This window comes from Pteronotus mesoamericanus, unplaced genomic scaffold (assembly GCF_021234165.1).
Source record: "Pteronotus mesoamericanus isolate MK-2021 breed Mesoamerican mustached bat unplaced genomic scaffold, CSHL_Meso_final scaffold_54, whole genome shotgun sequence".
Classification (NCBI taxonomy): Eukaryota; Metazoa; Chordata; class Mammalia; order Chiroptera; family Mormoopidae; genus Pteronotus; species Pteronotus mesoamericanus.
Genome location: NW_026555321.1, coordinates 37,173,034 through 37,200,087, shown reverse-complemented (window position 1 = coordinate 37,200,087; position 27,054 = coordinate 37,173,034). Strand labels below are relative to the sequence as shown.

Sequence of the window (27,054 nt, the reverse complement as noted above, 5' to 3'; positions counted from 1 at the left end):
CTCTTCATGCCCCAGCCTATCTTTACATTTTTGGAACCCAAGACAAGTATAAATAAGGCGTAGTTTCCATATATTTACATATTTGAAAGTTATAAATTAAGTTGAACTATTTAATGAGGTATGTTTTGTTCTCCTACCTTGACAAATGCATGTTCGTGACAACCTGGGGTCCCAGCTGGGTTCCTCAGTTCCATCATGTTTCTGTTGGGAGGTCACAGGGGTTGGGAGTAGAGGCATTAGAGGCAGAGCTAGAAGATAGATTATTGGTGATTTTTAGGTTCCTGGGCCTTATTTTAGAGGGAGGCTCTTTAGATTCCAGAGAGAGGTTTATAGTCAAGAGTAGGATGGTTTATAGTCAAGTTTTGACTATAAACCTGCTATAGTCAGGTAGGTTTATAGTCAAGAGTAGGATGTAGAGAGGCTGTAGTTAGAAAAGTAATCATTTTCTGTGTTTGCAACTTGCAAAATATAGTCTTTGACCTTTTAATCAAGGCTCATAAATATGACTTAGTTGAGCTTGAATGATTTTTTAAAAAATTCTTACCTGAGGATATGTTTACTGATTTTAGAGAGAGAAGAAGCCAGATTGGGGCGGGGGATGGGTTGCCTCCCATATGCACCCCTACTGGGGATTGAAACCACAACTGAGGTATGTGCCTTGACCAGGATCAGACCCACAACCTTTTGGTGTATGGGATAATGCTCCAGCCAACTGAGCTACCTGGCGAGGGCTTATGAAATTTTTAGTATTTTTTAACTTGTAGTATCTGGAAGTGTCAGATGTTTATCTGATTTTTATGTCAGCAAACCAGATTTATGGCAGTCTGTGTATCTTTTTCTAGTAGGCTTATGGTAAAGCATAGCTTTACTCTCTCAATGTTGACTGCTGGAACATGGGGCTGGAAGTGCTCTGTGTGTTAGCAGGAGTCATAAACCCAGAGCCTTTGCCTTCTATTCAGCTTAGATTCATCCAATAAACATTTATGGGATACTTGCTATGAACCAGGCATTGGGCTTATCACTGGAGAGAGAGAAGTGAGTACAACACATTTCCTTCAAGGAGCAAATGAGGGAAAACAGTAACAGAGCCTCCCAGGTTCTCCTTCATCAGTGACAGAGTGGGAATGCTTGCCTGGTGGTGATGGGGTGAGGGACACATCTACAAGAGGAAGCTCTTGTTTTGCAGGAAGGCTCTGGACATCCCAAGTTCTTTATCCTGCCCACTACTTTTATGTGAAAAGAAAATCCAATTATTATAGCTGTTTGAGCTTTTGGTGTTGCTAAAGACAACTCAATTGTCTTTGTAACTAGAAGGAAAGTAGTGGAATATGTAATTGAAAATAGCAGGTAATTTACTGTGAGGAATTGAGGTGAATGCAGGGGGAAAGCATGATACCAGTTTCAACTGGGCAAAATAGGCGATTACAGGGGCTGTTTGGTTGGAGGATGGCATAGTCTTGAGTAGCCTGCTCTGTGCCTGTGAGATACTAAGCTCTACAGAGCAGAGAGCAGCTTAGACACAGTGGGCCCAGTCCAGCTCCTCACACACAGATACAGACTTCTACCAGAAGCCTTGGTAGACTTAAGTGGAGAGTTAAGCTCAATTTTTTTTTCTGAAATCAGTTAATGATTCAGGTTATAAAAGCATTGAGATTCTATAAGGCATGAATCTGAAAACCAGTATCAAAAATGTCATATCCGTAAGAGCTAAAATATGCTTAAGGAAGTAGCTTTATGAAAGAAAAAAGTTTTTATTGATTAAATACTACTGCTGTCTCTTTTCCTTTAGAGCCGAAGTCATAATAGAATTGATCATAAGATTGGATTTGTTGGTACAAATCCAGTTATAACTGTCTTAAATTTTTTAGTAAATTGCCAGTAATTAATCATAAAATATTGCTCAAAATAAATGCCTAGTTTGAAACATAAAAGTTTTAAAATTTATCCAAAGAGTTGTATTGCCATGTAGTTTGACCACATTTGCTCTGTTTTATAAAATTAACAATGCTTTAGATTTGTAACATGTTTCTCCCCTCTCTAAAATGATCAGAGTTCCAAATTAGCAAAATTAGAAGTTATGGGTGGACGCTTGGCAGAGTGTAAAGCCAGGAAACCTTGTGTGGTATGAATCATTGTTCTTTTGTCTCTACCTAGGCTATTCAGGCCAGGACTTTGATTGGGCTGACTACCTCAAACAGTGTGGTGCTGAAGCTGCTCCCCAGAAGTGCTTCCCTCAGGTGAGAAGCCTAGCCCCTCATGGCCAATGCTTAGGAACTGCTTCCTGTGCTTTTTCTGAGTATTACTCTGAAGTCAGTTCTCTCACTCAACTCAAATAATCATCTTGATTGTAATACAGTGGTGCAAGGAAAAATCCATTCACTACTGAGGTTAATTTGTTAATTAGTATTTAAAGTTTGTCAGTTTTATTTTTTATTAGGTGAAGTGTGAACTTAAAATTTTAGGTCATAATTATTTTTGATGGTTCAATAATATGAAAAAATATTAAGGGGAGAAAAATTGTTAAACTTATTTAGTAATGATATTATTATTGATTTTTTAAAAAAGATTTTATTTATCTTTAGAGAGGGGAAGAGAGGGAAACATCAATGTGTGGTTGCGTTTCTTGCGCCCCCTGCTGGGGACCTCGCCTGCAACCCAGGCATGTGCCCTACACTGGGAACCAAACCGGAAATCCTTTGGTTTGCAGGCTGGTGCTCAATCCACTGAGCCACACCAGCTAGGGCTGATATTATTATTGATATTAGTATAATAATAAATAATGTATTTATCAAACTAAAACCATGCACATGGTTTACAAAGCAAAACCACTATAAAAAGCTTTCGAACATAAAACAACAGTTCTCTGTTCTGTCCTTTTGCACAGTCTCCCTTCCCACAAGTACTCACTTCCTACTCTTCTTACTGTTATTCTGATATATTTCTTATTTTGAAAACAATGTTGCTATCTTTTGAATCATTAATTTTAAACATGTCTATTGTTCTGCATTATGGTAAATAAGCATTTAGCTATTTTATATTACCTTTCTCTTCTGTCTTACCCCTACTACCAGCTCTTCCTTCTATTAGAGTTATATTACAATTTTTGGTTAAATCTGAATTGAATAGTTACATTATCATGTGTGTTTGGATATTATTCACAGCTGAGCACCGGAGTATTTTATGATTGTTTCCTTTTTTAATTGGTCCTTGTTTTTATAGTTTAATTTTTTTGTTTTATTGCTAGTTTTCCACACCTCCCAGTAGCCTCTGTAACTATTTCCACAAAGGCAGTCACGTTAGGAAATCTGTCATTCCCCTCCCTTATGAAACAATATATTTGAAAGATGGAAGAGACATGGATAATATATGCAGAAGTTCCCTTATCTATCAGACAGGTAATTAGTGGGTTAATTGAAAGTCAGATGAGTCAGGGAACCCTCTTTTTGATGAAACAGTCTATTTTAATTTAAGATGTATAAATACACATTTACTTGTTAATCTTTTGGTAAGGCTTTTCCTTTGAGTATAGATTGTCAACTAGTGTTCCCTCGAGCTTTTTCTTGCATAAACTGCACCTAACATAAACTTTGTTATTTTTCAGTAGAATTACAACTTTGATACTTTGAAACAATATGAACACAAAATTTTCAAGCAACCAACCATTTTTGCAGGTGTCTAAAGTTCCTCCATTAGCACATGTGGCTTTGGCTCCATCCACCTGGGAAGTGGGTCCTGAGTGAGATGATTGTGCAGAACACAAGCACCTTTGCCCCTGTGCCTGGGTCATAGTCCTATGTTTGGAGTCAAATACTCATGCAGCAGCCCTTTAGTATTTCCCAGAAGTCTTAGGTCTAGCTAGACCTGTGTATTTTCTTTCTAGTTAAAGGGTTTTGTTGTTGTTTTAGGGTAGAAGGGTTAAAATACAGTGCGTTCTCTAGCCATGTTTTCTTTTTCTCACATCCATGGCCACTGATTTTCCTGATGTAGGAAATCTGTTATTTCTAATATTTTCTTAGGGATTCCTCTTAGCAACCTCCTTTCTCTCTGCATTCTAGGCTTGCAGTGTAGTTTTAATTCTGGAAGCTGCCGTTCAGCACCACCCAAGGAATTGACTCTCCCCTTTCTGTTTGGTATATTTTATGGCCTCATTTTTCTTTCTTGGTTTATTCCCTTGTTTTGATGGAGCCCATCTTTCAGTAGCTTCCTGAAATGGAATGCAAGGGAGGTAAATTTTTGTAGTCTCTGCATGTTTGAGAATGTCTTCATTCTACTAACTTGACTGATTGTTTGGCTCAGTGTGGAATTTTCGGTCAGAAGTTACTTGAGAGTTTTGAAAACATTACTCAGTTGTCCTCTACCTTCCAGTGTTACTGTTTCTACCTTCCAGAGAAGTTGAAAGCCATTTTTATTTTTGATCTTTTGTAGACAACCTGCCTCTTACTTCCTCCCTGGAAAGTCATAGAATCTCTGTCATCATGTTTCACAGTGACAAGCTGTGGTGTGGCCTGTCTTCATCTGTATGCTGGGTTTTCACATCGCTCTGCGCTGGGAGGTTCTCTTGAATTTCTTCCTTGATTTTCTTCCATTTCTCTCTTCTCTTTTCCTACAATTTTTTTTTTTTTTTTAATTTGTATGCTGGGCTTCTGGATCAAACTTCTACTTTTCTTACTTTTCTTCTCCTGTTTTCTGTTTAAGTCTTTTTGCTTTGCTTGCTGGAAAATTCCCTAAATTTTATCTTTAAACCTTTCTTTTGAGTTTTTAATTTTTAATATCATGGTTTTGATATCCAGAACTCCATTCTGAATATTTGGTTTAAATAGCATATTATTCTTGTTTTAAGGATGTGATAGTTTTTCTTATCACTCGGAGGATGTTAATTATCCTTGCCTTTTAGGAAGTTTTCTTCTTGCATAATCTGTTTTTTTCCAAATTGCTTGCTTTGTATGTTTTGATCCCTAGCTTTCACATCTTTAGATGTTGTGCAATTCTTGGTTGTTTGCCTGTATTTAAAAATGGGAGACTAAAAGAAAAAGCCGATAGAAAGCTCTGAGTATATTGGTGGGGCTTGTCAATCTTGAACTCCCCTATCTGGTGGGATGTGGCTGGTCATTCGTTGGGGACACATAATCCTTATTTTTATGTGTTTCTCCTTGGGTTTATCATGTTACCAACAAGAAGTCTCTTCTAGTTCCTTGCCTAAAGAGTAGAGGCAAGGGCTGGATCTCTCACATTCCCTATGCAAACCCCTATTTTGGGCACTGCGTGCATACCCTCAATAGTTACTTTGTCTTTCTGCCTGGGAATCTTGAGTGCTACCTTCTCTGGGGGAGAAATCTCATCTTCTGTAGGGGAGGGGCAGGAACAGTTGCCCTGAGGTGTGGAGTGGAGGAGCTGATGGCATGACCTAAATTTCAACAAATCTTTTTATTTTAACTATTTCACTTCTACTTGTAGTTGTCTCGTCCCTGGTTCTGCCAGTTCTTAGCTCTCTTCACTATCAGCTTAGATTTACTTTTCTTTAATCCGCTAAATTAGTTTTAAACATTTCTAAATTTTAGCTCGTAAAATGCTGTTGTTTTCCTCTCCTCTTTATCCTAATAGGTTGATGTCTTTTAAAGAAACAATTTAACTTTAGTGAATTGTCATAAGGAAGAGAGGAATAGTCAAATACAGAAATTCAGTTCTTTATTTTGATCCAAAAGCAACGAATGTTTAAAACATACTTTAAATGACCCTTTTCCTTTACTCATAAGCATTACTTACCCTGACTGCTTTTTATGATACACATAGCAGTAGGAATCAGGTGGTTTATTATATGATAAGGCTCTTTATGGGAGGGACAGTGAACCAAAAGTGGTGAAAAGCCATTTGGTTCAGAGCAGAGAGCCTTAGGTCCTTTTTTTTTTATTGAAACCTCATAACGACCCAGTGAGACAGGTGTTCTCAATGACATCTGACCAACGAGGAAACTGAGGCAAAAAGAGGATGTGTGGCTTGAGCAGTGTTACTCAGGTAGCAGTAATACAAGTATATCTGACTTCAGAGACTGCCTGTAACACCGAGAGGACAGGCATTTTTTCTCTGCTTCATTAAGAAACAAAACAAAGTAAATTTATAGCCTTAAAGTTACTCTAGGATTAAGTAATACTTGGAAAAGTTCTCTTAGATTAGCATATAAATAAATACTTAGTATGTTTTAGATTTGATTAATTTATTTTTTTAGTCAATTTCTGAGCATGAATTTAAGGAGAACATGAAGCTTGAGGCGGTGAACCCCCTTCTTCCTGAGGAAGTGTGTGTTGCCACCGTTACTGCAGTGCGAGGATCCTACCTGTGGCTCCAGCTGGAGGGTAAGTGCCAGTATCCCCAGGAAGCCTTCCTGTGGCTGCCCTTTGCCTTTTCTGTTCACCCCTGAAATGTGGTTTGTTAGACTTAATCAATTAGCTAAAAAGGGACTTGTTTAAAGGCTTCTAATTTATAATGCAAGATTCTAAGCTAAAACTTTCTTTTTTTACCCTTGACTTTAAAATGTTAGGAAATGAATGTGAATAAAACCCCTTTATTACAGAGTCTCCTATTTTCTTGAAGGGGAAAGTGTAAGTCAAATAGCATATATTTTGATCTGACCAAAATATATGAGTATGAACATCAACAACTAGCTTATGCAAGGGATGATATTTTGGTTGTCCCCATTCATGAGAACCAAAAAATGTAAAATAAAAGATATTATATTAAGAGTAATATTCAACAGTTGGACAGGTTTATAGACAGAGCATTGGCTGAGTACTCAGCGCTGCAGTTACAGTATGTGGCCTGGGTTTCCTTTTTATTGAGCTGCCAATTAGACTCAGTACCTATGTTTCCAGTTTGTAGAATTGGCATTTGATACAGCTATCGCGGACAGTATTGAATATAGATTTTTAGGTATTTTTTAACCTCTGCTGAGCAACTTGCCATTGTCACTTTGAATTCCTTGATCTACCTTCTGGCTTGTCTCCAAGTACCAGAACTAATGTTCTTATTGAGGGGAACTGTCACTTTTGCCTTTGTTTTCCAACTATTTCATGGAACTGACTGATATTTGTCAACAATCTGAATGATACTCCTGGTAGTTCAGTTACTTACTTGCTCCTTAGTTACATAGTTACTTAGTTCCTTAACTAAGGGTCGCCCTGTATATTCACTACCCATTTTGGTCTTCATACAGCTATGCATGAAAGTTAACTTTTTTTCCTTAATGTTTGTCACACATGAAGAAGTATGACTTTTGTGTAAAAGGAACTTGTTCAAGAGACTTTTTGTCTCTCTTATTGCAACAGTAGAACATTGATTATCTAGGGAATAGTTTATGAAGAACTGTATTCAGTGGTCTAAAACAACTTTTTTAAAATCTAAACAGGTTCTAAGAAGCCCATACCGGAATGTATTGTGAGTGTGGAATCCATGGATATATTTCCTTTGGGCTGGTGTGAAACCAATGGCCATCCCCTCAGCACTCCTCGTCGAGCACGAGGTACTTATTTCTGGACATTTCAGAAAAAAAGCAGCATGAAGTCCTGGTTATCACTTCCTGCATAGGATATTATTTATTGCAGCAAACATTTATTATCCTGCAGTTTCTGTTGGGTAAGGAATCTGGGCCACAACTTAGCTGGACCCTCTGGATCCGTCTCGCACAAGGCTGCAATCAGGGTGTCAGCCAAGGGCCCTAGTCATCTCAAGGCTCTACTGGGGGAACATCTGCCCCCAAGTTCACGTAGAGTATTGTTGGCAAGAATACATTTTCTCATGGACTGTTGGACCAAGAGCCTTAGTTTCTTGCAGGCTGTTGGTTGGAAGCTTCCCTCAGTTCCTTGCCATGTGTGCCTCTTTATAGGGGAGCTCACTGCGTGGCAGTGGGCCTCTATCAACCAACAAGTGAAAGAAAGAGAGGTTGAGCAAGGTGGAAGGCGGAGTGTTTCTGTAACCTGATGTTAAAAGGGATTCACCCACACCTTCCCTCTTTAAACAACTTTATTGAGATATCATTTATATCCGTGGACCCTAGCCTTTTTGATGCCAGGGACCTGTTTTGTGGAAGACATTTTTTTCATAGACAGGGTTGGGGAGGATAGTTTTGGGGCGATTCAAGTGCATTACATTGAAGTTTATGTCCTGCTGTGCAGCCCTGTTCCTAATAGGCCCCAACAGGTAACAGTCTGCAGCCTACAGGTTGGGGACCCGTGATTTATGTAACAAAAAAATTTGGTGTTTTAAAGTACAGCAGGTCTTCAAATAACGTTGTTTTGTTCAGTGTCATTTTGTTAGCATGTTGATGAGATGCCATAGGAGCTTAACTCTTGTTTATATCAGTTAGTCTATGGCAGAACTGGTTTTATATGTCATTTCGCTTGAGGTTGCAGAATCTATTGAAGATGCTGAGGGAATTCTTACTATATACAATTCAGTTGTTTCTAGTACATTCACAGAGTTATGCCACTGCTGCCACAGTCAATTTGAGAACATTTCATTGTCTCAAAAGAGACCTAGACTCCTTAGCATTACCTCTTACCTCTTTATCTCCTACCCTGCAGCCCTAGGCTACTACTAATCTAATTTACCTCTATAGATTTGCCTGTTCTGGACAGTTCCTATAAATGGAATCATACACTGTGTGGTCTTTTGTGACTGGCTTGTTTTACTTAGTGTAATGTTTTCAGAGTTTATTCATTTTGTATATATCAATGCCTCATTCTTTTATTTTTTTAAAAAGATTTTATTTATTTATTTTTTAGAGAGAGGTGGAGAGAAATATCAATGTGTGGTTGCCTCCCATGCACCCCCTACTGGGGACCTTCCCCTCAACCCAGGCTTGTGCCCTGACTGGGAGTTGAACTGGTGACCCTTTGGTTCATGGCCAGCACTCAATCCACTGAGCCACACCAGCCAGGACAATGCTTCATTCTTTTATATTTCTGAATAATATTTCATTGTTATGCCACACTTTGTTGTCCATGCATCAGCTGACAGTGGATTGTTTCCATTCTTTAGCTATTATGAATAAAGTTGGTAATGAACATTTGTGTGCAGACTTTTATATGGACTTTGGTTTTCATTTCACTTGAGTATATTACTCTGTGTTTAACACTGTCAGGCTGTTTTATAAAGCAACTGCACCATTTTACAGTCCCACCAGGAATATGTGACGGTTTCACTTTCTTCACATTCTCCCCAACACTTATTTTCTGGGGATTTTTGTTTGTTTTTTGTAATAGTCATCCTGGTGTGTTTGGGGTGGTATCTTAACAGTGGTTTTGATTTGCATTTCCCTAATGAGTAATTATGTGGAGCATCTTTTCATGTGCTTATTGTCCATTAATATGTATCTTCTTTGGAGAAATGCCTATTCAAGTCATTTGTCCATTTTTTAATTGGGTGTTTTTGTTGTTGAGTTGTATAGGATTTTGTTATATGTTCTCGATACCCCTTATCAGATACATGATTTGCAAATATTTTCTTCCATTCTGTGGGTTGCTTTTACCTCTCTTGATAGTGTTCTTTGATACACAGTTTTAAATTTTGATGTATTGCAATTTATTTTTTGTTGCCTATACTTCTGGTTATACCCAAGAAATCATTGCCAAATCCAACATCATAAATATTTTCCCCTGTTTTCTTCTAAGAGTGTTACAGTTTTACCTCTGTGCAGGTCTTTGATCCACTTTGAGTTACTTTTTGGATGTGGTGTAAGATAAAGGTCCACCTTCATTAATGTTAACATTCCATTTTCCCAGTCCTATTTGTTGAAAAAAGGCTACTTCCCCTATTGAATGTGTTGGCACCCTTGTCTAAATCAGTTTTTCTTTTGAATATCCCTGCTTAGAAAATATTCATAGGAGTTGATTGACCCAGGGAGCCTTAAAAATATTATTATTGTTTAAAGACTTAGAAAATGTGCTTTATTCTAGATATTTAGACATGTCAGCACTTATTTAAAGTACTTGCTAGTTAGACGTATATAACCAGGTTTAAAATATGCTAATGTGATCTTAGTGCATATATAATTCTTTCTCTGTCTTTTAATTTTTCTTGATGTCCACATTTTTGTTTTCTTCTTACAGTACATAAGCAGAGGAAAATTGCAGTGGTTCAACCTGAAAAACAGTAAGTAATGTAATAGTATGTTTAAACAGCTGACATTTGGAAGTTTAGAATGTCTAGAAAAAGAAATAACTAAGAGGGTATATCTCCTCGTATGTTATTTTCTCAGATAGAATCATAATCCTTTAATTCAGTTTTTGATAGTTTACATACTTCTTACAGTATATACATTTCCTAAAATGGCATTATATACAGAAGGGTAAAATCCATTCTCAAGATGTTCCCCAACTTGAGTTTTCTTTCACTTTTAGAGCTGGAAGTCATTTGAGTAAGAGGAAATAGAGTCTCAATGCTGGAATTTGTTAAGGAAGAACTAAAAGTGTAAATTAGGATATTATCTGTTACAGTGATAAAGAACTTGATTTAGAAGACCAGACTAAAAGAAAAGGCGTACGAAAGGTTTGCCTTTGTATCTCATCAGGAGACCCTTTGTAGCATACCTTTCTGCACAGCTTTTGAGAAGCAATTGGTCAGTGTTGCCTTAAAAGTACAAGGGTTTCTGTGTGTACACATGTGTTTTAAAACATTGGGTTTTCAGTTTTGTATGAATTTGCTCAGGCTGTCATAACAAAATGCCACAGACTGGGTGGCTGAAAAAATATTTGCTATCATACATAGCTCTCATAGCTCTGCAATCTGGGAAGATCAAGGGACCAGCCTGATTTGGTTCCTGGTCAGGGCTCTCTTCCTAGTTTACAGACTGTCTTCTCACTGTGTCCTCACATGATAAGGATGAAGAGGAAAGGAGATATTTCTCTCTTCCTCTTCTTATAAGGCCACCAATCCTATTGGATTACAGCCTAATCCTTATATACCTCCTAAAAGCCCTATCTGCAAATACAGTCACATTGGGGATTAGGACTTCAGCATGGATTTTGCAGGGACACAATTCAGGTTATAGCAAATTCTGTATAATTTATAGCTGCTTTTGTGGCTATGTGAGTAATAAAACTGCCTGAAGAAGTAGAGAGAAGGGCCACAGAATTCTATTCAAGGTGGCCAAATGAGGTAGGGACAAAAATATGGCTTTGGGTTTTTCCTTGACTTGGTTGTCCACAGATTTAGTCAGAAGGTATTCTAAAAAAATAAATTAACCTTTTTTCAATGATTGGTGCAAATATAGTAATACTCTTTTTTAATAACATAATTTGTTTTTAATTTTGAAACTGATGGAAGAAAACAAGACCCTGTATTAAAAATGTTTCCATTCTTTGACAGTTAACAAATAGTCTACTTGTGTTTTAAGAATCCCAGAAGGAAGGAATTATATAATTATTGTTCACATGCATGAAAGTTTATTTGAACATGTAGTATCACATCTTTTTAGACTGTTGGCTCCTTAGACTGTGTGCATAGTTTTAAAAAAATAATTGCCATTTTTAAAAAAGTATGCTCAAGGAAGCACCTTCTGTTACAGAATTTTCAGTCTGCCACATTTGCTTTCTTCTTTGATTTGAAGGAAACTCTTACGCTTTACTGATTTTAAGGATTATCTTACTATTTTGTTGGTTTTTTTTTTTTTCTTTGTTTGTTTTTTGACACAGAATACCATCTTCAAGGACTGTCCACGAGGGTTTGAAGAACCAGGAGCTGAACTCCACTGACTCAGGTATAAGTGTATGCGTTCTTAGGGAAAAGAGGACCTTTAGTTTCTTTTAATAGAGTATATCTAAAATGAAACAATACATTTAATTTATAGGATGTAGCTTCAGAGAGGGTTCTCTTGATTGTGATTTTAAAGAGTTATAATTGTCTAAGATGTACTTATTAATAATGATCTTTAGGATTACATTTCTGTCTATTTATAATAATTGTAGCTATTCATTACTGATCACTTATTGGGTACCAGGGGCTCCAGAGGTCAATATTATTATCCCTGGGTTTAGATAAAGAAACAGGATTTCCAGGCAGTGCTCTTTCTTAAGCAGGGTGATTAAGAGGTGGAAGTTTATTCCTATTTAAACTCTTTTTATGATATACACAGTTTGCATATATATTTTATAACTTTAAAAAAATAAAGCACTTGAAAAACAGATTACCCCATTGCCTGGTAAATGAGAATAGGACTCTTTTTTCTGGAGGCCCAAATCTTTTGTCCAGCAGTCTCTCTCCAGAACTAGTCTTGACGCCCCCTTTGCTGGTTGTATTATGTTTAGCACCTTGGCTGTATGTGTTCTAGCACAGGTTAGGCATTTGGATGGTATTTTAGTTAATGTCTAGAAAAGAAAAGAAATCAAAACTTGAAGAGATCACGCAGCTTATGGGTAGAAGGGTCAGCAATGGAACTTGAATCTAATGAAACCTGAATCTTTTTCAAGTTCCAGACCTGTATTTTTCTCTTCTACCCACTGCCTTTTCATTTTATCATTTTTACATAGAGAATCAGGGCTGTGCAAATCCTTTAATGTATTACTGGCCATTCTAATGCCTACTGAAACTACAGGATTAAGACATTAATATCTCTCAAATGACCACAGCCAAGTTTGGGTTTTATGATAGGTCTGGTCACCTCGGGAAGAGTCTGAGGCTCTTATTTACATGTAGGACTTTTACTGGGGAATGCTTTTAGGAACAACACCTGGGACGGGTGAAGGAAGCAGGACTGGGCAAAGGAAGAAGTCAAGCCACAATTCACTGTTAACAGAAGTTTCTTCCAGTCCCACACGGAGCCTTGGCGCTGGTATAGCCACTCAGAGTCTGCCCTAATTGAGGCAGTTATTGAAAATAGGCTGCTGCTCCCTCTGCACTTCATAAAGGGTGGGATCTTCGGCAGGGTGGCTCTCTCCTACTGAGATCAGTTCTAGGTTGAGTGAGGGTAATTCCAGGGTAGACTTAAACTGAGAGCTAAAAATGCCAACATTCTCAGCTGCAGGGAGCATAAATGCCTTAATCCTGGAAAGAGGGATCCGAATGGTAGAGTTCAAATGGAGAAGTGGACACCAACATGCTGACCACTGTGCTAAGATAACACTTGAGGCGAACATTAGGTACTTCAGGGTCCTGTCAACAGTGGGCAGAGTACACATATCTCCTTTCCTTAACATTGGCTAACAATATCCATCAGAGGAGCTTCTCTCTGCTTGATATGAAAATGAAGATGTTTTAGTGTGTTTGAATTTTTTACATTCAGTAACTGAATTGCTAACCACAATGAGGAGATTTTAAAAATATTATATTGAAGTACAGTGTTCATACAGAAAAATAGTTGAAAAGAGGGGTCTCTAGGCCCAGTTATACCCCACAGTACTTAAAGAACTTAGAGATGTGATCACACGTACTTTCAGCCCTCTGAGAAATCCCAGAAATTGAAGGGAGCCTACAGCATCAAAGGCTGCCATCATACTAGTTTCGTGGTTTTCAGGGGACAAACTGTGATTCTAGATAGTATTCACCATCACTCCCTAGCAATATTCCAGACTAGATTATTGGATAGTTGGTTGTCAGGTATCATCATGGGTTCTGGACGTAAATCTTCTGTTTTCTTTATTGATAGAAGTGTAAGGTTCTGGAACAATGTCACATTAACCTAGGAGTTAACCTGGATATAATTCAGGATGTTGTCTTACTTCAGCAGAGTGATAAGCTCCATAATAGAGTTGCAGATATTTTAAGGGCTCTCTTAGGTGACATGTTAAGCTTCAAAATATGTAATTTCTAACTTTATTTAATGGTCAATATGCTTGTTTTCTTCCCAGTAATCAAACTTTGGAAGCAGTTTGGAAAATTACTCTGTTCTAATTATTTGTTTCTCTTCATTTCCCAGTTATGATTAATGGAAAATATTGCTGTCCAAAGATATACTTCAACCACCGTTGCTTCTCAGGGCCATACCTTAACAAAGGACGAATCGCTGAGCTGCCTCAATGTGTAGGACCTGGGAACTGTGTCCTGGTCCTCAGAGAGGTAAGGTTCTGACCTAGAGCAAAGAACTTGGAAATTTTACAGCAGTCTCATTGACTCATTCATTCAAGGACCTATCTGTATGCCATAGATGTGACAACTCTAGGTTTTATCATCAATGATTAACTTTTTTCATGTTGGACAATAAACTGGACACGTAATTATTTATTTTTCTCCCAGGGAACATTTTTTTCCTAAGCAGTTCTTTACATAGCAGGCTCACCTCTGTCAGGATAGCAAGGTCTTCTATCAGAGACCACATGAGAACTGCAAGAGTGAGTGAGAGACTTCCAGTCAAGATGGCGGCATAGGCAGACATGGCTTGCCTCTTCACACAACCACTTCAAAATTACAATTAAAAAGGAGTTCCAGCCAAGATGGAGGTGTAGGTAGATATGCTTCGCTCCCTCACACAACCAAAAAGCTAACAACCAATTTAAAAACAAAAAAACAACCAGAACTCCCAGAACATCGAACATGGAAGTCCAACAACCAAGGAGTAAAGGAAGAAACATCCATCCAGACTGGTAGGAGAAGCACAGACTCAGAACAGGCTTGCCCCACACCCACGTGAGATGGATAAAATTTTGGGAGGGATATCTCGGGAGTGAGAAGTCCCAGCCCCACACCAGGCTCCCCAGCCCAGGGTTCCAGTGCCAGGAAGATAAGTCCCCACAGCTTCTGGCTGCCAAAACCAGTGGGGATTGAGTCAGTGGAAGAAACTTCTAGAGCCCCAAGCAGTTCCTCTTAAAGAACTCACACACAGACTCATCTACTCGGACTCACTTCCTCTGAGCTCCAGCACTGGGGTAGCAACTTAAAAGTATACTAGTGATACACAGTAAGAAACTGAAGTGTTTGGCATCAAGGCGAGCAGGGGCTGTTTTCCATTTGCTAAACCCTCCACCCACAGAGCCAGTAAGCTGGTGCCATATAGCTGAGACTGCATTTACCTGGCTTATACTGTTTGACTGGCCTTGGAGATCCGCAGAGACTCTGCCCCCCCCCCCCAACTTACAAGCCCACGCTGCTTTTCCAAATGAATGGCTGGTCTTCGCTGATCCTTCACAACTTCCTAAATCCTCCCAAATAGACAACAGCTGGCCTCAGTGAAGCTCAGGCCCAGCACTAGCAGCAGCCAGCCTAGATTCACAGCTTGGCTTCACCTGGGAATCTCTGAGCATAGCACAAGTAGCAGCCATCTCTGATTGCTCTATAGCTCATGCAGTATGGCCCTGGGCAAAACACATGTGTGGGCTGAACTTGGCCTGCACCACCAAGGAAACCACAGGGCCAGCGTACTCAGTGGACAGCTGTGGACAACGTTGGAGCGCCACCAACCTAACCCTGCACAGCTGATCCTCCACAGGGGGTGGAGGTTGGTGACCAGTGGTCACAGCCAATCCTTGCAGCTGACTGGCCTAGGTAAATCCCTCCCATTGTTCTGCCAACAGCAACCAAGTTTAATCTACAAGAGGAGCGTGCACTCAGTCCACACGAAGGGCACACCTCGAGTACCCAGCTTGGGTGATAGGAGAGGCTGTGCTAGGGGACCCTACAGGACATTTCCTACATTAGGGCACACTACCAAGACATGGAGTCAAAGCAGCTCTGCCTAATACATAGAAACAAACACAGGGAGGCTGCCAAAATGAGACAAAGAAACATGGCTCAAATTAAAGAACAGATAAAAACTCCAGAAAAAGAGCTAAACAAAATGGAGATAAGCAGTCTGTCAGATGCAGTGTTAAAAACACTGGTTGTAAGGATGCTCAAGGAGCTTAGTGAGGACCTCAGCAGCATAAAATGGATCCAATCAGAGACAAAGGATACACTAATCGAAATGAACAATTTACATGGAAACAACAGAGTGGATGAAGCTGAGAATTAAATCAATGATTTGGAACACACAGAAGCAAAAAACAACCAATCAGAGCAGCAAGAAGAAAAAAATCCAAAAAAACAAGGGTAGTATAAGCAGCCTGTAGGACAACTTCAAGCGATCCAGCATTTGCATGATAGGGGTGCCAGAAGGAGAAGAGAAAACAAGAGATTGGAAATCTGTTTGAAAAAACAATGACAGAAGTCTTTCCTAATTTGGTGAAGGAAATAGACATGCAAGTCCAGGAAGCACAGAGAGTCCCAAACAAGATGGATGCAAAGAGAGCCACTCCAAGACACATCATAATTAAAATGCCAAAGGTTAAAGATAAAGAGAGAATCTTAAAAGCAGCATGAGAAAAGAAGTTAGTTAACTACAGGGAAGTTCTCATAAGACTGTCAGCTGATTTCTCAAAAAAAGCTTTGCAGGCTAGAATGGATTGGCAAGAAATATTCAAAGTCATGAAAAGCAGGGACCTACAGCCAAGACTGCTCTGCCCAGCAAAGGTATCATTTAGAGTCGAAGGGCAGATGAAGAGCTTCCTAGACAAGGAAAAACTAAAGGAGTTCATCATTGCCAATCCATTTTTATGTGAAGTCTTAAAGGGACTTATTTAAGAAAAAGATCAAAAATATCAACAGTAAAATGGCAAAAAATATGTATCTATCTACAATTGAATATAAAAAACAAACTAAGCAAACAAAAACAGAGACAGAATCATGGATACAGAGAGCGTTTGATGGTTGCCAGATGAGAGGTTAGTGCGGGGGATTAAGAAGTGCAAATAGGTAGTTACAGAATAGCCATGGGGATGTACAGTACAGTATAGGGAATGGAGTAGCCAAAGAACTTATACGCATGACCCATGGACTTGAACAATGGTGAGGGGATTGCCTGAGAGAGTGGGGACATGAGAATAGTCATTCTATGACTGAGAGACTGTGTGGCATTAACCTGGACCGTGATAAAGCTATGTATCTCCTGGACTTGCAGAGCTTCCTTGCCAGGGTGCTGCACTGCAGGTAACAGAAATGGGGACTACTGAATTGTTCAACCCCTAGGGTGGCAAGGCAGGGTCTGGGGAGGCTGGAGCTTCTGGGCCAGACCACTCCAACAACGTGAAAGCTCAGTCATCTGCAGAGAGTCCCAAACAAATACAGTTTTCTGAGTATACCATGACTGGGAAAGGGTTTGGAAGCATATACTAGAGTAATTTTAAATTCATGTTGTGTATTTGTTTCTGACCATAGTGGTTTTGAATATTTAAGAGGGTTTATCTGTTATTCTCTTATTTGTAATTTTGATCATCTGTCAATATCTTCAGCATTATTATTTTGTTAACATTTGTTAACTAATATGACTAGAATTAATACCATAAACGACATGCTAGGGGATAGCCAGGTTCTAATGGTCTGTTTTTCTCCTTCCCAACCCATATGTCTGCTTTAAAAATGGAGCACAGGTCCTCACACTACTTATCAATGCAGCCTATAAACCCAGTCGTGTCCTTCGGGAGCTGCAGCTGGACAAAGACTCTGTGTGGCATGGATGTGGGGAAGTCCTAAAAGCCAAGTGAGTAGACTCTTCTGCCTTTTGTCCATATTCATCCTGAACAGGTCACAGAATCAGCTCTTCCATGGATAATATTAGATACTTTGGTTTCCTTGGGCAGTACTTATTCAACTATTTGTGGTGAAGGACCAGGTTGGTTTTCTTTTTTATGTTTCTATTCTGTCATGGACAGTAGTTTTAGAAGATAGGGTAAAATGAGTAGCTTTAGACGATAGGGTAAAAATGAAGATAGGGTAATGTGAAATTTAAAAGGCATAAAATTTAACAGTAGTTTTTTTGTTACTAGATTTAAGAGACATAGAATTACTTTTTCAGATTACTGTGAAAGTTCAAAAGCATTCACACTTGTTTTCTGACCTGATCTTGTCATGGATGGGTGACAGTTGTCAGGTTTTATTGGTCAGCGGACCACACTCTGAGGATCACTGCCCTAAGGTAAAGAAAGAGGTAATGAAAGTCACTTTTCATTTAGTAGTTAGTGTATAAGTTATTATTTGAACACCTTAAGCTGAGGAACAGAAAGCAGGAACCTTATTTTGATCATTTAAATCAGCTTTTAGGTGTCATAGCTCAATAGATTATAAATTTAAGTACAAAATACATTAACTCCATATCATTTTCATAGTTTTCAAAATATAAAAAAATATAAAAGATAGACTATTTCACAAGCAAATATCAATATACTTGCTTTTTCTCTGGATAATCACTAGCCCAATAAAGTTGGTGTCTCATGTCTTCCAATGGCAGATACAAAGGAAAGAGTTATCGAGCTACTGTTGAAATAGTGAAAACAGCAGATCGGGTGACTGAATTCTGCCGGCAAACGTGTATCAAATTGGAATGCTGTCCCAATCTGTTCGGTCCACGGATGGTTCTGGATAAGTGTTCTGAGAACTGCTCTGTACTTACAAAGACCAAATACAGTGAGTCATGTTTTTCAAATTTGTTAACTGTAATTGCTGACCATACTTATACCCTGGAAAGTTTTTATTTTGCGGATAATCACACATAACAGAGGTATACAAACTTACTCAGAGAAGAGCCAGATAATAAAAACCGTAGGCTGTGGGTTGTATCATCTCTGTTGCATATTTTTGTTTTGTTTTGTTTTCACGTTTAAAAAAATCACTTTAAAAAATCTGAAAACCATTCTTAGCTTGAGAACCATACCAAAGAGGCCATGTGCTAGATTTTGTCACCTTTTATATAAAGCATGTACATAAATTATCTATTGCGTGAATTAGGATATGTAAATCATTCATAAAACCTGTAAGTATTTATTATGTGTCTACTGTGTACTGCCACTGTTCTAGCACTGGGATACAGCAACTGAAAAAAAATTTCTTTCCTCATTGAGTTTACATTTTAATGTGGGAGACAGATAATAAACAAGTAAACAATATAGGGAGGTTAAGTACTGTGAATAAAAATGAAGCAAGTTGAACAGGCAAAGTAGGAGAGTGAGGAAGGAATCTTCCTGACAGGTAACAACCTGGAGGAAGCCAGAGAGCCAGTTGCACAGACTTTCAGGTGAGAACGTTCTGGATAGGGGACAGCAAGAGCACAGGCCTGAGGCAGGAGTGTGCTTAGTGTCTGAGAGGAACAGCAAAGAAGCCAAAGTGTTTGAGAGGTGTAAATAGTAAGAGGGAGTAGTTGTGTAGCTCATGCTGAGTTGTCATAGTGACACCAGTTCCTTCACATTGTGTATCTTCTCTCTTGTGAAACAGCAACAACAACAAAAAAGTCATACAGGATGAAATTTCCAGTTTGGAACTTTTCTAAGGCATTGTTATCCAAACACAAAATTCTTTTCCTACCTTCCCTTAAATCATATAAGCTCTACTGTCACTTGGGAGAATTAATACAGAGGAGGATTTAACCTTGTTAAATTTGAAAATTGCTTTTAGGGATCTCTAATTCTGTGCCTCTTAAACTTTATCATGCATGCAAATTACCTGAGGATCTTATTAAATGGAAGTTCTGATTCATCAGGTCTGTGGTTTCCTGGGCTTAAGTGTCTATTAGAAATGCACTTGGGCCCAGGTAACCGCAGACCTGATGCTACTGATGCTGTTGATCCAAGCTCCACATTTAGCATGATGAGCTTTCTAATCAGTATTTGAATGACAAATCAAAGAAGAATAACCATCTAGTTTTTATTTATATTTATTGGATTGTAAACTCCATAAGGGCAGGAATTGTCTTAGCTTATTGTTGTGTCAGATTCAGCACTTAGTTTAGCAAATTGCCAAAAAAAATTGCAGTTATTAGGTAAGTGAAATATACTGTTCATGTAAGTGTATATATAACTATACCACTTTGAGCCTTTGGAAGATATGTGGATTTTATTATGCTTTTTGTCTGAATTTATTTTTCTTAATGATATAATTGAAATTAGCCTGGATATTAGGAGTCTATAATTTTTCCCAATTAGTAATTTGCGTGACATTGAATGGAATTACAGTCATACCTTGATACACATCAGCTTCAGTATGTGTCAAACCCTGTACTCGTCGAATTTTGATGAGAAAAAAATGTTTCAGCACTCAGCACTTGCTCAGGACTCGTTGCACTCACTAAAACTTGTGTGAGTCATAACGATACCCCCCTCCCCTACAAGAGAAAATCCTTCATTGTTCAGTACTTGGTCTTCTTCTTCTTCTTCTTCTTTTTTTTTTTTTTTTGCAAAAATTACATAATATTTTGATAATACTTTAATATCTAACAGGTTCAATTTTAGAATTATAACTATATTCTAAAATTTATGTGAAAATACAAAGGATCTAGACTAACCAAAACAATCCTGAAAAAAAAGAATAAAGTTGGAAGACTTTCTCTGTCTGACTTCAAGTTTTACCATAAAATTGTAGTAATCAAGGGTTGGGTGTTAATGAAAGTGTAAGTCAAGCAGAGTGATGGGATTGAATAGAGGGTCCAGAAATAGAGCCCAACTTACACAGTTAAATTTAATGGGGAAAGAAAATTCTTTCAACAAATGGCACTGGTACAATTAGATATACAAATTGAAAAAAAAAAAACCCTCCTTGACTTCTACCTCATTAAATATGAAGTAATTTAAGCTATATCATAGACTTAATGTAAAGGCTAAAACTACAAAGCTTCTAAGAAGAAAACAGGGAGGTTATCCTCAAGATCTTGGGGTAAGTGAAGGATTTCAAAGAGAACACAATACACTAACAAAGGAAAAATTAATAAACATCAAAACTAAAAGCTTTTGTTCTTAATAACACCATTTATAAAAATGAAAAGGCAAGCTAGTCTTGGAGAAAATAGTTTTAATATATATATATATAACCAAGAATTCTCCAGAATATACTAAAAACTCCCACAATTCAATAAAAAGAGAAGTTTTGCAGTTAGAAAAAGCTGGTAGTTATACAGTGTTGTGAATTTACAAAATAACGCAGAATTGTGCAGGATGGGCAAAAGTAGGTTTACAGTTGTAAGTACACAAAACACAATTTATTCTTGTATTATTATTTATTATCCTATTATTTTATACATGAACAACCATAAACCTACTTTTGCTCCACCCTGTGTGTTTTTAAGTGGTGGTTAATTTTATGTTACATGACTGTTCCCTCAATTTTAAAAAGAGAGAGAGAAACAAAATGTTCTGGAATTAGATAATGATGATGGGTGCATAACATAGTGAATATGGCAATAACCACTGTGTATGTACCCTGTAAAATGATAGATTTTATGTTATGTGAATTATATCAATAAAAATGAAAAAATGAATAAAAAATTTGAATAAACATTTCACAGAAAAATATATGCAAATGGCCAATAAGCATTTGAAAACATACTCCATATCATTACTCATCAGGGATATGCAAATTTAAACTACATTGAGAAATTACTGCCTATCCACTGGATTGGCTACAATGAAAAAGACTGACAACCCTATATGCTGGCAAAGATGTAGAGCACCTGTATCTCTCAGACATTGCTGGAGGGAGTATAAAATTATACAACCCTTTTAGAAAACTGTTTTGTACTTTCTTTAAAAGTTAATCATACATCTATCATATGATCCAGCAATCCATTTTTAGATATTTATCCAAAGAAAATGATAATGTGCCCACTAAAAGCCTTGTACAAGAATGTGCCTTGCAGCTTAATAGCCAAACCCTGGAAACAGCCCAGGTACTCATCAACAGGACAATAGACAAATTGATATATTCATACAATGGAATGCTATTCATCAATGTGAAGGGATGGACTGTTCAAACACACAGCAGCAAAGATGAAACTCAAAAACCTTACGCTGAGTGAAGGAAGCCTTGCACTGAAAAGTACCTACTGAAGGATTCCACAGATGGGCCAAGTTAACCTATAACGATGAAAATCAGAATAGTGGTTGCATCTGGTAAAAGGGAAAGGGGCTAGAAAGGGAACCGGGGAAACTTTTAGGTTGATGGAGATGTTCTGTCTTGATGGGAGGAGGATTGTTCAGGTTTGTGCATTAGTACTAATCAAACTGTATGTTTTAGATCTGTACAGTTAAGATTATTCCACTGTATGAAACTTAAACTCTAATCAAATGCAGTGTACCTGTTTTCTGCTGTGCTAATAGTCTCTTGTGGTTTTAGGTGCACAAAAATAATGAAGCTACTTCATTTTTCTTTGTCATTCACATTTAGCACACTATTATGGAAAGAAGAAAAGTAAAAGAATTGGGAGGCCACCTGGTGGGCATAGTAATTTAGCGTGTGCCCTGAAAAAAGCCAGTAAGAGGAGAAAGAGGCGGAAAAATGTTTTTGTTCATAAGAAGAAACGCTCCTCTGCATCTGTTGATAATACCCCAGCGGGCTCTCCCCAGGTATGAGATCTAATGTGCTGGTAAAGTCTGGAAGCCAGAGATCACTGCTTTACAGTACAGACGCAGGAAGAATACCTGCAGATCTTTCTAATTCAGATCTCTGGCCAATAGGAAATGGTTTTGTGGCCCCAGAACTGGTTTGTCCTGAATTTCAATGAGCCTTCCTCCTTTTCCTCTAGGGAAGTGGGGGTGAAGATGAGGATGACCCAGATGAAGGAGATGACGATTCCCTAAGTGAGGGCAGTACTTCTGAGCAGCAGGACGAGCTGCAGGAAGAGTCAGAAATGTCAGAAAAAAAATCATGTTCCTCTTCTCCCACACAAAGTGAGATATCCACATCACTGCCTCCAGACAGACAAAGGAGAAAAAGAGAGCTTCGCACTTTTTCATTTTCTGATGATGAGAATAAGCCTCCTTCACCAAAGGTACCCATTTTTAAAATACGCTCTCTTTTTTTTTTTCCTCTCTAGAGTTTCCCTTTAGAGTATAATTGTTAATGATGTTGACATTCTACTTATTTCAGTACAGGCTTCAGTTGAACTTCTTGGGTCTCTTTAAATGATTCTAAATTCAGTGATTTAGTTGTGTTTCAAGGATTATTTGGAGGTACTTTATCAGGAGGAAGGTCTCAGAGTGGCTGCTTGTCTTAAGTAAAAGAATATTTCATTGCTAATTTATTTGTAGCCTGTCATTTAGTTTAGGGAAACTTCCTTTTTAATATTTTTCATAATGTGTATGGTTTTATGGAAGTAGAATGGTTTTATAGAAATAAATTATCCTTTTGATTCTGGTTAAGCCGTCCTGTTTAGTATATTTCATATATACATAGCTGCCTATTATATAACATTATACACTAAAGAATGGGTGTTAGTGTTTTAAAACTGGGTTGCTTTTTAAATATAGTCTTTGAACAGAACCCATAAATGATTTCTCCTGATAATTTAGTTGGTCCATCTCTCATTGGAAATATCATCCCATTCACTTCAGCACCTACCAGAGAGTGAGCTGAAATAGACTGAGGCACAAATGGGAAAATTAATAACTTTTTTTTCTGTTAAATTGTCCATATGATTTCTGCTGAAACTTTGAGATAAAATTTTTCTCCATTGATATTTCTTATTATAAAAGACAAACATTTCTTTAGTATCTACTGTATATGGGCTTTTGCCATCTTTGCTGGGAGAAATCTTGTCATAAAAGCACTTTAAATCCTGCCTTGAGGGACTATGATTTAAATAGAGAGAATTTTTAAGAATATAATAGCTCTTACACCATTTGGTTTGATTTTGTTCTGGGGAATGAAGGAAATAAGGATTGAAGTTGCTGAAAGGCTTCACCTGGACAGTAACCCCCTGAAATGGAGTGTAGCAGATGTGGTGCGGTTCATCAGATCCACTGACTGCGCTCCCTTAGCGAGAATATTCCTAGACCAGGTAACCACCAAGACCTTTAATTCTTTTTTTAAAAAAATAGTTTCTTGTTGCCCTTTTCTTAAAAAAGATTTTATTTTTTATTTTTAGAGAGGGGAAGGGAGGGAGAAAGAGAGGGAGAGAAACATCAATGCGTGGTTGCCTCTCGTGTGCCCCACACCAGGAACCTGGCCTGCAACCTGGGCATGTGCCCTGACTGGGAATCAAACCAGCAACCCTTTGGTTTGCAGGCCGATGTTCAATTCATTGAGCCATGCCAGCCAGGGCAAGACCTTTAATACTTAGTAACATGTTTCTTTAGCAAAGGACTGTGAGTATAATAGCAATTTATGTACAAGTCTCGGGAAAAATATTAACATGCAAAAGAAAAAATTATTTTAGTTCTGTTCTTAGGAGTACTATGTCAAGAAGTTTTTCTGACTTCCACCATAGTTGAAGCAAATTATCACTGCATCCCCATTTTTCCTAAGAATTTGTTTCTGTCCCTCAAATATTTAAATGGCTTAAAATTAAGTATGCCATGCTTAATTATCCCCCTCATTTCCAAAATAATAATTTGCCCGTTTTAAAAAAATAACATCTGTAATGTATTAGCCTCTGAGGTCGCAATCAATTTTAAAGCAGGTTTTCTGAATAAATATCTGAGGCCTTAAATAAATATTGAAATAGAATTTGTTTTGATAATTGGGGAGATTCAAAACTGAACATCTTTGAAGAACTTACCAGGCTTTTTTATGAATGTTGCAGAGTAGGACATTGAAGTTTATGGTTAATACTTTCAGATTTATAAAGAGTCCTCTAAAAACATGTTTCTCTTGGCACATTTAATTGCCAGTTACAAGGCTTGTCAGTTTACTAAATTTCTGCTGAGCAGAAACCATAGAATGGATTCTTATCCTTGGTAAAACTTGGTTATTAATTCTGAAGATTCAATATGTAGTATGGAGGAGTATAAGATGCATCTAAAAGGAAGTGTGTGATACTTATTCAAAAGGGAAAAGTAATGAAAGTAAAGCATAGGGACTCTGATTTTGACAAAGCCAGAGTGAATCATGATCGAGCTATCATTCACATGCATGTCATAGATAATTTGTATTTTGTGCTTTAACAGGAAATTGATGGGCAGGCCCTGCTGCTCCTTACCCTTCCCACTGTTCAAGAGTGCATGGACTTAAAATTAGGCCCTGCCATCAAACTTTGCCATCACATAGAGAGGATCAAGTTTGCTTTTTATGAGCAGTTCGCCAACTGAGAAGGACAACCAAAGTAAGCTGTATCTTTGAAGCACAAATGCAGCATATCCTTCGCCTGCTCTGTCAGTGAAGCTGAATTAGTCCTGGGGCCCTGGGCCCTGCAGGTGTGGACTTGCTCTCTTTGCACTTTCAGGGAAGGAGGACCCACGGTGAGGAGGCAAAAACTGCACAGAAGTGGCTCTTCTGCCAGTGGAAATGTGGGCATCTCTCATTCAGCAGATTGCAGTTTTTAAAAAATAAACGTTGTGAAGACTCACATAAGAAAAATAAGCATTTCCAGTGGTGTGACCTAAACGAAGAATAATCTAGGCTGCTGGAAAGCACCCTTTTGGTTGTTTTTGTTCTGTTCCCTCCCATTGTAGATTGAACTTTGTTCTCTCCTTTCTCTTTCTTGGAAAGAGAGGACGTAGCTTTAAGTCAGCAACAGTTTGGGACCGTGCCTAAGGCAAAGCAGCGCTTCATTGTCATTGTGTTTTTGAGCTTTTTAAAATTAAAAAGGTTCCTTTTGGGGATGATTATGTGGCTCTAGGATTTTGAATGTTCAGTCACACTTTGATCCAGTTTAAAATTTGTTTTTAGGAGTTCCTTTGTTAACTACCTCTGTTGTTAATTGTGTTTGCAGCCATGTGTGAGGATTTTTTGTATGATGTCATTTTTAAGCTACATGAACACTAAAAGTAAGGCAGAAGTTGAGGGGGGGGGGACATTGTTTTCTCAAAAACATTGTGTGAGCACTTATACCAGTTTTTTAACTGACCTGATCTAAGGACTCCACTGGCATTGTTTTCCATCTTGACTCAACTTGGCCTACGTGTTTTAAAAAGTATCACAAAGATTGTTGGTATTTAAGTTTAATTGTTCTCTCTGCCTTAGTTTTCAGAGGGATTTAAGTGGCTTTTATTTTGTGTTTACTTTTCTTCACAGTTGTTGATCTGTTTCATCTCTACAGTCCTTACTTTGTCTAAAAATCAGTAGGTATATCTTGGACTCATGGTTAAGTCCATTTCCCCTCCTTTCTCCATGTCTTCAGGCAGAGAGTGTAGAAGCACAACAGAAGAAACAGGTTTTGGGAGGTTATGCAAAGCATGGAGCTTCTGTAACTATTTCCTCAGATGGCTAAGTAAAGATTGAGAGGTGGTTAAGGATTCTGGAAACATCTTTGCCTAGTCAGGTTTACAATTTTCTTTAGTTGAATCTTTAAATTGACTGTAATCTATAGTCTGAGGATTCCCACTCAATAACTGAGTTTTCTTTTAGGTGTTTCTTAATCCAGCTCAAGGTGACATGAAGTTCCAGGAGATTGTCAGTTATGATTGCACTGCTAGCTATTATAGAATAATAGCATTTGCTATACTGTTCCAGCCACGAGGAAAGAAGAAAGACATACATAGATTGCTTCCTTTGAATGGTTTGCTCTGCTGAATATATTTTTAAAAATTATCCTAGTCACCTGCAAATTTGTAATATAGTTATTCCTCTTTAGGATTTGAAAATGTTTTAAAACTATATGCTGGGTAATTCTAAACAGCTGTATAAATATTTGGTTGGCCAAAAAGTTCGTTTAGTTTTTTCCCCATAAAATAAAAGACATATTTTCCATTTTCACTAATAACTTTACTGATTCGGATATTTTGAGTATGTTGTCTGTCTCCTGTGTGATAAAATATTGATTGTTCTCAATGTCTCGATTTGATTGCTATCAACATCATCTGGTCTATCCAACCATGGAGCAAGAAATCCAGGGAGAAATCTCCAGCATGAAACTGCGCAAACCACTTTTGCGAAGTGTTTGATCAGTCATAGCACTTTCTCCATATACTTCGTGTACTCAAGGCTATAAACCTACAATGCACAAATCTTTTTTTGCATTTCAGTTGTGTTTTTACCTTTCTTGAAATAATAAAGCATAATATGCCAAAAATGTCACTTATTTTCTTCCATCTTCAATATTAACATGGTTACACAAAACTTCATCAATATTGATGTTTTTAAAAAATGCATGCTGATATGACAGCTGTCATAATACAATCT

General features: G+C 37.8%; 1 protein-coding gene across 1 annotated transcript in view; it reads left to right on the top strand.

Annotated features, from left to right (window-relative positions):
• SFMBT1 (Scm like with four mbt domains 1) overlaps window positions 1-26,775 on the top strand; it is a 123,374-nt gene extending 96,599 nt beyond the window's left edge. The window contains exons 10-21 of the mRNA XM_054595844.1: window positions 2,155-2,237; window positions 6,224-6,350; window positions 7,400-7,513; window positions 10,101-10,143; window positions 11,685-11,749; window positions 13,904-14,043; window positions 17,385-17,494; window positions 18,242-18,417; window positions 22,162-22,340; window positions 22,520-22,765; window positions 23,645-23,773; window positions 24,882-26,775. Coding sequence (XP_054451819.1) covers window positions 2,155-2,237; window positions 6,224-6,350; window positions 7,400-7,513; window positions 10,101-10,143; window positions 11,685-11,749; window positions 13,904-14,043; window positions 17,385-17,494; window positions 18,242-18,417; window positions 22,162-22,340; window positions 22,520-22,765; window positions 23,645-23,773; window positions 24,882-25,022 — 1,553 coding nt within the window. The 3' untranslated portion in view covers window positions 25,023-26,775. The remainder of the gene's footprint in view (window positions 1-2,154; window positions 2,238-6,223; window positions 6,351-7,399; window positions 7,514-10,100; window positions 10,144-11,684; window positions 11,750-13,903; window positions 14,044-17,384; window positions 17,495-18,241; window positions 18,418-22,161; window positions 22,341-22,519; window positions 22,766-23,644; window positions 23,774-24,881) is intronic.
• The last annotated feature ends 279 nt before the right edge of the window (window positions 26,776-27,054 follow it).